The sequence below is a fragment of the Rattus rattus genome, chromosome 1 (genome assembly GCF_011064425.1).
Source record: "Rattus rattus isolate New Zealand chromosome 1, Rrattus_CSIRO_v1, whole genome shotgun sequence".
Classification (NCBI taxonomy): domain Eukaryota; kingdom Metazoa; phylum Chordata; class Mammalia; order Rodentia; family Muridae; genus Rattus; species Rattus rattus.
The window spans coordinates 193,665,701-193,677,722 of record NC_046154.1 but is presented as its reverse complement, the minus strand read 5'-3'; the positions used below and the strand labels follow the sequence as shown (position 1 = coordinate 193,677,722).

Sequence of the window (12,022 nt, the reverse complement as noted above, 5' to 3'; positions counted from 1 at the left end):
AATTATTATAAAATAATTTGTTTCATTCTTTTCTTAGGTACCTCTTCTGCCAATATGTTCCTGGGGAATTTAAAGTGTTAACAAAATTTAAAAATACGCTCTACAATTGCCTGTGTGATTTGAACATAGTTGTATTGCATTTTTTTAACAATGAAATGATTTGCACTTGAAGAAAACTGTGCTGACTCTGTCTCTCTCTCTCTCTCCCCCTCTCTCTCTCTCCCTCCCCTCTCTCCCTCTCTCCCTCTCTCCCTCTTTCCCTCTTTCCCCCTCTCTCTCCTCACAGGCGTCTTGCTGGAAATGCTTTGACACACATTCCCAAGGGAGCATTCGCAGGCCTTCACAGTCTCAAAGTTCTGTAAGTAACCCAGTGTTGTCACTTGAAGACAGTCCTGATTTGCATGTCACGTGACTGCTAATTAATGTGCAAATATCGTGTCCAATTTGGACCTTTGAGTCCCTCTCTGCCTTCGCCGATGTCATAAAACCATTGACTATAATCCATGTGTGACAGTTCCTCTCCTCCTCTCTAACATTATGTCTAAAGTTGCTTGCCTAGGAGCACTATAGAGCAAGAAAGGCAAACACCTTCTTACCAAATGCCACTTTTTGCCTGGGGTGTTGCCGTACAGTGTTGTTACGCCAATCTTTTGGATAAGTGCTATGTTGTATTTATATCAATTAATTACTTGAAACTGTCTGTTGGCTGTAATATATTTTCCAAGTGGTTTGGTTTTCAAATGAAATTTTATTATCTCCCAAAAATAAATAGAAAATAAAAAATAAAGTTGGTTCCCTCCAAATAACCACCTTACCTACTCACACATGCAAGAATGTCTGTCTTTCTCCAGGTCATGCAGTGGAGGAGCATGTCCTTAAAGACTCTGGTCACTGTGGTATGAGTGTAATGAGATCATAGCTTCAAATTTCCTTGAAATTTGTTTCCTTAGGATATGCCAAGTCAGGGCCCAGTCAAACACACTAAGTTTGGGTGCATACATAGACCACCTGGTATATGACCTAGCAAAGTGGACAGCTGCTTATTAAGAAATGGTGGATTAGGGATGTAGCTCGGTGGTACATTTGCCAACTTTACCCAAACCCCTGGGTCCTATCCAGGGGAGAGAATTAGGAAGCAGAGAAAGTTTTAAATATGTTTCTACATAAATTTTTTTCACATTCATTGTCCAACTTCCAAGTTTGTTGTCATAAAATTCGTACTATTGAATACTATCTTAGTTTGGATTTTTATTGCTATATTGAGACACCAAAACCAAATGCAATTTGGGGAAGAATTTGGCTTACATATCCCTAATCACAGTCCTTCGAGGGAAGCCAAAGCAGGGACTCAAACTTGGCAGGAACGTGGAGGCAGGAGCTGATGCAGAGGCCATGGAGGGTGCTGCTCACTGGCTTGCTCCTCATGGCTTGCTCAGCTTTCATATAGAACCCAGCCCAGGGATGGCACCATCCACAATAAGCTAGACCTCCCACATCAATCACGGATTAAGAAAATGGCCTACAGGTTTGTCTATACCCATTTTGTAGAACTTTCTTAATAAATCCCTTCTAACTTGACACTTTTTTGGGTCCAAAAAAAAAAAAAAAAAAACTAGCCATGTTTTCTTCTTCTTCTCCCACCACTACTCACAGTCAAATTCTGTTTCAGTGCCTTCTGGTTTGAAGCATCTAAGTAGAGGAATTAGTAAAAGTTTCAAATCATTTAAATTTTATCCACAGAGCAACATCTTGACTTTATTTCTTTTCATTGAGATAAAAGTTAACTTCCAAAAAGCACTGGGTTTAGTTATGCTTAATAAAAATTGCTTCAATGGCCCAAGCTATATGTAGGTTTTAAAAAGCTTAATTAAGTTTAATACTTTATTACAAATTAAATATTATAGCAGAATTGTTGTTTGTCCCTCTTAGATTCCTGGCTTCCCTTCCTTTTGGATCATTTGTACCCTTAACAGAAACATTGCTGGACTTATTCCCATACTCCTTATTTTATGCGTTTACACCAGGTAAAATACACCTGCATCTCAGGGAACCCAGCAAGATATTTGAACCATTCAAAATGCATCATGAAATTCAAGTTTAAATGAGAAGACTAAAATGATCCTCTCATGTCTGTATACAGTAAAATATTTGATAAAAATAAATTATCCTGTAAAAATGGTCAATTAAAGCACTGGCTGCTCCTAAAGAACCCAAAATTGAATGACCAGGGCCCACATGGCAGTGCAATCAACTCCAGTTCAGGGGACCAAACACCCCCTTCACCTCCACAGTCTCCTATACAAAACATGCAGAAGAGCACACATTCATTTAGCAAAAAATGAATAAAAATTAAAAACAATAAAAATAAACTATACTGTAATCAACTACTTCAATTCATTCAACAAACTGTATATTTAGTATATGAACTAGTGTATATATATATATATATGTGTGCATGTATACCTCAAGTTACCATGTTGTATTTGAAGTACAAGTATCTAATATGAATACCAATGGATTATATGATATTAAGTATATATACATCGAATTACATAGAAATATAATTTTTAATTCCTGATCTTAAGTCTGAACTACTCAAGTTTTATATGTGATTTTTCCCACAACAACATGATTTACTTCTCCTAAATTTATTGTGTATAATCCTATTTGTACTATCTTTCCATTAAATGCTTCTCATAACACACTACATGTCCTGTAAATTAAAGGCGGTACATATATTGGTCATTGGAATATCCCAGCTCTCTAAAAAGTACCTGAATCACAGTATGCACTCAGTAAACGTTTGTGAGATGAGAAAACACAGATGCCCCAGACATCGACACTGTCTTAAGTTTGATTGATGCGAACCCACTGTTCCAAGTTTATTTATAGAATATCTATCGGGCGCATAGCAAACAAGATGTCTATGTCTGCTATGGGTCTCTACCTGCAAGCAGGTTTCATGTGCCCAGAATAGATCTGCACATATTTCTTGCTGCTTTTTGTGTTGCATTTTGCCTGAACACTCTAGACAGTGTTGGCCTAAACTGGTTTTTAAAACGAGTCTTAGAAGCTACAGTTTAGATAAGGTTCAAGTTGGCCCCCAAGGGTTCATACCCCAGAGATTTGGTCCTAATGGGGTGATGCTCAGATAGTGGAACCTTTAAGGGGTGGGGACTGTTAATGTTCTGACTTTACATGTTGGAAGGTCACCATGTCATTGGAAGAGCCATTCTCAGTAGGATTAACACAATTCTCACCAGGACTCTGGTTAAATTCCCCAGAGTATGAGTTGTTATAAAAAGGGCAAACCTGGGCCCCGGAGCCTTCTAACTTCCCATCGGAACACACAGTTGCTTCTTCCTATGAAGAAAGGAAGGATTTGTTATTTTAAAAAAAATCTCCTTTCATCCATTCCTAACTAACCAATGTTTCCAGTCTTCTAAGTCGGGGATTGAGCAAGGCTTGGCGATTGCAACGCCCAAAGTGTCATTAAACAAATTATTGCTAGAAATCACTAGTAGATCAATGGAACAGATTATGGGATCTGGACAGCCAAGCAGAGCACCTCTCCTCCTGGACAGAGTGTATCTAGAGATGCGCTCAACTACACAACCATAAAACTATGAAACACTCGCTCCAGTCTGGGGTTCAGCCCTGGCTTCCTATGAAAGAGATTTCCCTTCAGAAAACACCACAAAAGCTTGAAGTTAGAACAACTGGGAATTAACCCTCCAGGTAAGATGGCAGCTGCCTGACAGGACAGTGCTCAGAGGCACACGGGTGGGAAAGACCTGGGATGAAGAGGTACCTCCAAACAGGTTAAAACTCCACCATTTAAAAGAGAATGTGAGGATTTGAAGAAAAGTCTAAAGATTCACACTTTGGGCAGTACCATGTCAAAACAGTGTGGATTTTTTTTTTCTAAGCTCAATGAGGAGCTGAAGAAAAGGTGACAGAAAGAAATGTTCGGATTTTACAATTTAGTTACGATCCCTAACAAATGATGAGGGTTGAGGGGTGGGGGAGCCAGCAAGGTCCTGCAGGAATTTTATTTCTGTTATTGCTGACTTAGAGACTAATATTCTATAGAGATCCAAATCATTAAATAACTTAAACTGTCTTGACATCAGAGCAGTGGTGCTCAGCGTGGAGGCCCTGCCTGCTACGGAGACGTTAGCGACTGTGGGGACATCTTTCTCCAGGTGTGATCACAATGTGGGGTATGGGCCAGGGCAAAGGCAGGAATCTCCCATTCTCCTGGACCCCTGACTATTCCCTTGCTATCAGTGCAAGCCACCACTACCTTAATGTGTAACTCTACTGAAAGGTTGTATAAGGAACTGTACATGTCATCATAGTTAGCATAGAAAAATTCAGGTGAATTAGATACATCCTGTCAAAACCATTGATTAATTAATTAAATTTGTATATTTGTTTATTTCTAGTATTATGGGTTTTCTAATGACATGTTTATGTCAAAGTAGTATTCAGTAGAATCTTTTCAAAAGCAACAAAACAAATCGTATATAGAAATAGGTTAGATAAGATAGATAGATAGATAGATAGATAGATAGATAGATAGATAGGTAGATTTAAAACTTATTTGAAATTACTATTAAATTAGCAGAAAGAAAAGAAGCTAAGAGAAAAAGCCACACTGGATTTAGTTAGCAAAGTTTGCTCTATAGATTTTCATACTGCCTCCTTTTAACTAACTGGGGTGCAACCACGCACAGTTCATGTTGTAGCAATTACTCAGTGGTTTATTATTTGGGGATGGCCCATTGCTTTAGAAATCTTATTCTTCCACTACCTAACAAGCTTTTCTCCTCAACTTTGAAGGAGGCAGTGTGACTGCACACTTTCCCCAGTCAACTTTGAATCCTCATGTCCTATGGAGGGAAATGATCCCCAGGGTCTTCCAAAGTGCTGGAGGAGGAATGCTGGCCTCAGCCTGTTCATGTAGGATACGTGTTTTAATGGCATTTGAAGATTGTCCTGTCCATAGGAAGTCAGTTTGACTCATCCTGAAGATTCCCACGCCCGTACATGAGTTTCACTTCTTCACCTGAACTGCAACTCTACTAGTTTGTCTGGGTTCTGTTACTCTTGTTTTGATAAAGAGTGTTTCCTTTTTCATAAAATGAGTAAGAATGTTCTGTTGCTACATGTCTTCACTCCCATCTAGATGCCTGCCTATGTTTCTATTGTATGAATGGCTTCTGATCATGTTATCTTTTTCTCACGCCTTGTTAGTACAAGTACGGACAAGGGCTGGGGATGTAGCTCAGCTTGTGAAGTGGTTGCCTAAGATACACGAGGCCCTGGGTTCCATCCTTGCTCTGATATGTAGCATTTCATCCATGAGGCATAGCAAGGTATGCCAGTAATTCCAGCAATGGGGAGGTGGAGGCAGAATGCCAGGTTCAAGGTCACCCTTAGCTAATGAGTTTAAAATGAGCATAGGCTACTTGAGAATCTTGTGTCGGGAGGAAAAGAAAAGAGAGAGAAATACATAAATGCTGGGTCAAGCAACTAACTCATTCATTAAAAAATTGTTCCTGGGATTGTTGCATGTAACATTATGCATTTAGTTGCAACATAAGAAAATAGATTTACTATAAATAATTCTTTCATAGCTCTCTAATAGGAAAGTATTGATCTAATGAGATTGAACGCCACAGCAGAAATGCCAAAATTCTTAGCAGAATAGACATGTCACTCTCCTCATCCAAACTCTTAAAAGTTCAAAGGTGCCTGCAAAGACACTGCGAAGGTCATATTCATAAAGAGCCATGACTTGTGTAAGGTGGATGAGCAGAGTCTAAGAGAAGGGTCCTAGTGATCCAGTCCAGTAAGAACAAAGAGGACAGTGGCGTTTGTTGGCTGGTGCTGTCTTACATAAGGAATCTTACTGTGATCTCTTACATTTAGTATTTAAGATTATTGCCCTTGAACACACTGACCCCAAGGTAAGTAAGCTGTCTGGTTCTGTCATGCAAAATACTTAACCCAATGAGATGCCAAATGAGGCTATCCTCCACAAAAGTTCATCTTGTGGTATAAGCCCTTTAGTCAAGGAAGGGCTCCATCCTCCTACCTCCCAGTCCCAAACCAAAACCATAAGGTGATGGACAAAGGTAGCCATAGAAAAGTCACAGAGAGCCATAGTTCTCCCATTCAACACAGACCTACAATGCGGCCTTGGTAGGCAGCATGATGTCTGTGCATGGGACACTTAAATAAAAAGAACATCCAAGGTCATCAATTGTCACCAGTCCCCACTCAACAAGATGACAAGTTACTAACATCTCTGATCTACTCATCTGTCCTCATTTAGCCTTGCTGATCAAAAATTAGAGAAAAAGACAAAAATATAAGCAAAGATTATGCTTAGAGGACACATCTGAGGACACATCTGTTCTTGAGACCGTATGAAATAGTGACTGTTTTAAAAATAGAAAAGAAGTTAGGAAAATACAAAATCACACCCTGCCTCTAACAAAAGCAGTTCCTATTCTTGTTGTACAAGCGATAGAATGGAGCTATGCGTCCACTTCCCTGTTTAGGACATGTTAGACTGTTTATGCACCATGCATTCAGGAAGGAGGGCATGTGAAAGAAATCAACAATCACTTACTGAGAGTTTTCTGTCTTAACTGTACTCTGCAGTACTAGAAACCCTTTAACCACTTAGTCTCCCACTCAAGCATCTTGAACAAAGACAGAATTTCCTAATTAACTCACTGAGGACTCAAGGATAACCTGCCCTTGTTCTGTCATCTGAAGGTAACTGGACAAGAGAGGAGGGCTTAACTGATAGCTGGCAGTTTTGTGGGATTTATTTATTTATTATTTGCCCCCATACCTGGCATGAGTGATGCTCTGATGTTCTTGAGGCACCTGGGACAGCATCTACTGCTGCCCTGTTAGGGACAAGCGATTGTTCATTTTCTTTACCGTCTTTCTTTTGTTGTTGTTTTCATGGACAGCATGCTGCAGAATAACCAGCTGAGACAGGTTCCGGAGGAAGCGCTACAGAACCTGAGAAGCCTTCAGTCCCTGTAAGTACAGCCGTAGCCACAAATCATGAATCTCGATCTGAGAAGGGAAACGTCCTGTTTGATCCACGGACCTGAAGTCTTAGCCCTAGAGCTTGGGGGTTCCAGGCAGATATTTAATTACATCCTCAGCCAAAAGCCTCCTATGTGTTGGTGTTTCAGGAGCAAACATTCCTGTCCACGTGCCCATTAATATTTTTTTTTCTAAATTCTAATGAAAAAAAAAATGATGCTTACCTTTTACCTAGAAAATTGGAATGGACAACCTGATACTTTGGCTTCTTTAATTTGTTTTATCTTTAAACTGTCTGAGCTTCTTTGTAATCCGACTTTACTTGGCAAAATAAATACAAGGGCTTTAAACTCTGTGTTATCCATCAAGGACCCTCAAATTCGGAAATGAAGAGCTACCATGTGTCCTGACGCATAGCTACTGCACAAACCACGAGCTGCCCATCACTGCACACATAGATAATCACAAACAGGTCCCACAGGGCTCATATACATAGACTCCTAGACCTCACACAGACACACACCAACACACACACATACACGCACTACAGCGGTGTGGAAGTCTTTTGCTCGGAGCACACCTTTCCCTCAGAGATTTCCATCCCTGCACCCACATAAACAAATAAGTAATCCCCCCTCCCATGAGGAGCATTCATACCAGCTAGATGTTTGGGAACTTGGGTTGGAAGTAATTGTACTCAATCACGACTTGGCAAGTCTCTGCCACAACTGTTGTGTTAGTAAACCATCTTCTCATCAGAATGTAGGAATGATTCCAATCCGTTGCATGATTTCTGATACACATGTGTGTCAGGTGCTCCCTAATTATACTTACACTGGAGGTCCTCATCTGTCAAACAAAGTGCTGCCTTCTGGTCCTGACTGATGAGGGAGATAAAGGCACGAACAGAGTGAGTGAGTACTGCAGACTCTAGCCGGAAAAAAGAAAAAAAATCTCCTCCGTGAGGAATCCATCAGTTAATAATTACATACGGCTTGCTTGATGCTTTTCTACGGTGGTAACAAGAGAAGGGGGTGTGAGATCTGAAGATGAGACCTTCATCCTTTGATCTTCCTTTTTAATGAAAGAAAATCTGGGCTTGGGGTCGGTTCATGCTTTTTATTCTGGTCAAAGTGACTTCCCAGGTTTTCGGCAGCCTATAGATAAACAAGCGCACAAGGGACTCTTTGTGGCTGGGGATGGGGCTGTTGCATTTCCAGCCACTCCTCAGTGACAGGACGGTGTCACTCTTCTTTTGTGGAGCTAGCTTTACCTGAAGGACACAGGCAGAGGGAAGCCAACTGCCTCCAGTAGGGCTGTGAGGGGGGTGGGGATCTGGTGGCTGAATGGAAATTGAGACACTGACACTGCCCAATAGGGACTTTAAACAGCTGCAAGGCAGGCAGTAGATACTGGGATAAGAGCTTGTAACTGAAATCCCCCATTGGCTGAAAGATCACAAACAGAAGGGAACTCTTTGAGAAAGAGAAAACCATGACCCTTTTCTTCACTTCGGCTGGGCGGTGCTCTCTGATAAAGGTGTTCAGATTCTGTTTCTGACCGGGCTAGATATTTACTGTTCACCAGGTGTCTCCCAGTTTCTGGTTCACAAAAGGAATTTCTTTCTGAAACCTTATAAACACATAAGTACACGTTCCCTGTGGAAGAAGCCAAGGGTTAACGTTCCAGGATGACATCACATCCGAAGCGAAGTGTCTAGACAGGTTCTCAGCCCTTGGGGCACACTGCTTTGTGTCAGCTGGGTTATGTGACAAATGGTCACCAGGTCCCTTTTGCTCAGAGCTCAGTCAGTTGGAGCTGTGAGGCAGGGGCAGTGTGTGTATGCTGGTGTGCTTCTTTTTTGTCACTGGTAATGGTTTGTACTGCTTTGGTGCAACAGATAGGATTCGCTCACAAAAGATTCGCAAGCACAACTTAACCACCAACTCCCCAGACCACACGGCATCGAATGACGGTGCCCCCTGCCCTGGCTTGGAGGTCTTGGGAACAGCAAACTCCATTCAAGTTGTGTTGTTATCTTGTGCTTAATGTGGTAAATAGCCTTTCTCATACTTCTATCAAGCAGCTCCAAAATGGAAAGGCCTTGTGGTCGTCCCATTTCTTATCTGTTTCCGTTCTGAATCCAGGCTGTTCATCTGGGATGCAAGGACATCCACTTTGTGCTGCTTCACTATCAGTAAGAGCAGGGGTTGGGGGGTAAGAGTCCATCTTCTCTGCTGTGCCAACACTAGGAAGTCTCCCTACCAAGTCATAGCCTCTTCTTGGACCTGAGTCAACACTTAGATTATTATCACTTGGCCCTGTTAATATATGGTGGTTCTGATTATTCTACTCTCTTCAATTAACCCAACCAAACCCAAACACACACACACACACACACACACACACACACACACACACAGGTTGTGAGGGAGAAAGAAAGGAAGGAAGGAAGGAAGGAAGGAAGGAAGAAAGAAAGAAAGAAAGAAAGAAAGAAAGAAAGAAAGAAAGAAAGAAAGAAAGAAAGAAAGAGAAAGAAGGAAGGAAGGAAGGAAGGAAGAAAGGTTGATTTTCTTTGTGTTTTATATTAAGAGGCAGTCCTCTGGACATTGCATTCATTGCACGTGTCTCCCCACCAGAGAGGCTTTTCAATGCTCGTGATAAATTATTGTCCAGAGAGTCCTGGCACCTAGCTACACCCCAGAACAATGCAAACTAGAATCTCTGAGTATTGCTGTGATTAATGCCTGTCAAGAAGCAACCTGGGGCGGGTAGATGTGTGTGTGTGTGGGGGGGGTTTACTTTGGCTTACAGTTTGAGGGAATCTAAAAACAGTCCACTGTGGCAGAGAGGACATGGTGACATGAATGGGAGGCATCTGATCACATTGCTTTCATAATGGGAAGCAAAGAGAAAACAGGAAGTGGAGCTTCCTGTTGGTATAAAATCTCCAAGCCCCAACCCCAGTAACCCACTTCTTCCTGCAAAACTCCACCTCCTAAAGGTTCCACAACCTTCCCAAACAGTGCCATCATCTAAGGACCCCGTGTTTAAACCCAAGAGCCTCTGCCCGACATTCTCCCCCCCTCCCCCGCTCAAACCACAGCCCTGGGGCAGGTTCCGTGCATTGGTGTTTCCTAATAGCCTTCTTGTATATATAAGTATTTCTTAAAGTAAAAGCTTGGAAATTGCGTGTTCTGCAGGTGGTATTTATCCCCTTGGGTGATATGAAAACCTTTCTGAATTCTTTTCAAGCCTGAAAACAAAAGTCACAAAATCCATACTTTGTAGTCCAATGAAGCTAATGATAGAGGTACGATATGAAAGTAAAGCATTGCCTCGTGTTTAATTGGAGACAGTTCCCCTCTCTGCCCGCTCACTCTACTGACTGCCTTGGGCAAATGAAGTTGAAATGTCACATGCCATACTGCCCAGATTTTCAAATGTGATACCTAGAACAGTCACGTCAGCACCACCTTCATTTCAGAGAGCCTTCGGGCCCAAGTCAGTGTTATTTAATGAGAATTTTTATTTTAGCAAAACTCTAGAGGATTCGTATACAAAATACGCTTGGAATTAAAGTGTCCAGGGTTCTACTACCCTAGCAAATGATCAACACACCCGAAAAAGGTTGAGAAGCAGCAAAACCCACCATTCGTAGTCTTGGTTCCACTCACCTATACTTGGCTTCTCGGAGGAAGCTTAAGAACTTGATCTACTGCAACTGGTAATGTTATTGTGAGGACGAGACAGATTGTTCTCAAGTTTCAAGGGTTCTAATTCTCCACTTGTTCCCCATAAACAAAACCTGGTTTGTTCCTAACGAAATGACATAGGTACATTTGTGTTCTTTTAACTGTCTCCTGATGCTTACAAACTGCTCGGCTGAAGGGAAAGGGTCAGAGGCCAGCGGCACAGAGCACACTCCTGGGTGATGTGTGCATTGACTTCTGACGTGGCAGCGACTGCCCAGACACCGAGTGGACTTCTGTAATGCAATCAAATGTAACTTAATTTCCTTTCCGTATTTTTGGAAGGGAATAGAAATGTAATCAGAATTCATAGTGAGTTGTAGTTCACTCGGAAACTTTTGGCATTGTAGACGTCTGAGGGCCAGGGTTTAGTTACAGGCATCGGATGATAACTCAAAGCCTAGCCCTCCCGTGCCTCCACCTTTACTAGTAGTTAAGAAATCAATCTACGGGTAAAGACTGCCTCATTTGTGACAGCCAGTAAACGGATTTCAAATATCTCAAAGCTACACATGAAGTTTAAGCTGGCCAAGGAAAATTATTCCTTCATATTTGTCCAAGTAGTCAAGGGACTATTTGAAACCCAGGTTTTAATTCCAAATCCTCATTAGCAAAGCTAATTTTGTAAAATGTGCATCACAGAGATGATAAGTTGCTAAATCGAAAATGAAAGAAGAATCAAGCATATCTTTTTTATTGTCTCTAGTTTCTAATTAGCTAAGGTTCACCTGCAGGGTGTAAGAGTCTATGTAAAACCCAAGCAGAATGTACCCTTCCCATCTGAAGCATGACCTGACTACAGGGATCAAATCCAGGGTTACAATTTACACCCCAGGGCCATGTAAAACATCCATCAGTGACTTCATCCAGACTCTTCATAACTTGTTTCTGCTTATAGTTGTTTTTAAAAGAGACAATATCCTAGATGAGCCAGGGAGGAGGAAGAGGCGGGGCACAGTTCTGAGCCAAGTTAGGGCGAGCCTGGGACAGCAGCATGTTCCCCCATTGACACTTAGAAGCCTATTGAGTTTCAGAGCCTGGATATAGAACGGGAAGGAAGTAACAAAAGACAAGGAAGTGTGACCAGACGAAAAGAATACAAGAAAACCTAGAGCGTAATGTTATAGAATCAAAGGGGCTAAAAATAAAGTGGCTTTAGTAACAGTGATATTATTCCTTCCATTAAAATAGTT

The 12,022-nt window shown here is 41.5% G+C and overlaps 1 protein-coding gene across 1 annotated transcript in view; it reads left to right on the top strand.

The window, feature by feature from the left end:
* Lgr5 (leucine rich repeat containing G protein-coupled receptor 5) overlaps positions 1-12,022 on the top strand; it is a 67,226-nt gene that overhangs the window by 16,724 nt on the left and 38,480 nt on the right. The window contains 2 exon segments of the mRNA XM_032919135.1: positions 287-358; positions 6,996-7,067. Of these exon segments, the coding sequence (XP_032775026.1) occupies positions 287-358; positions 6,996-7,067 (144 nt within the window).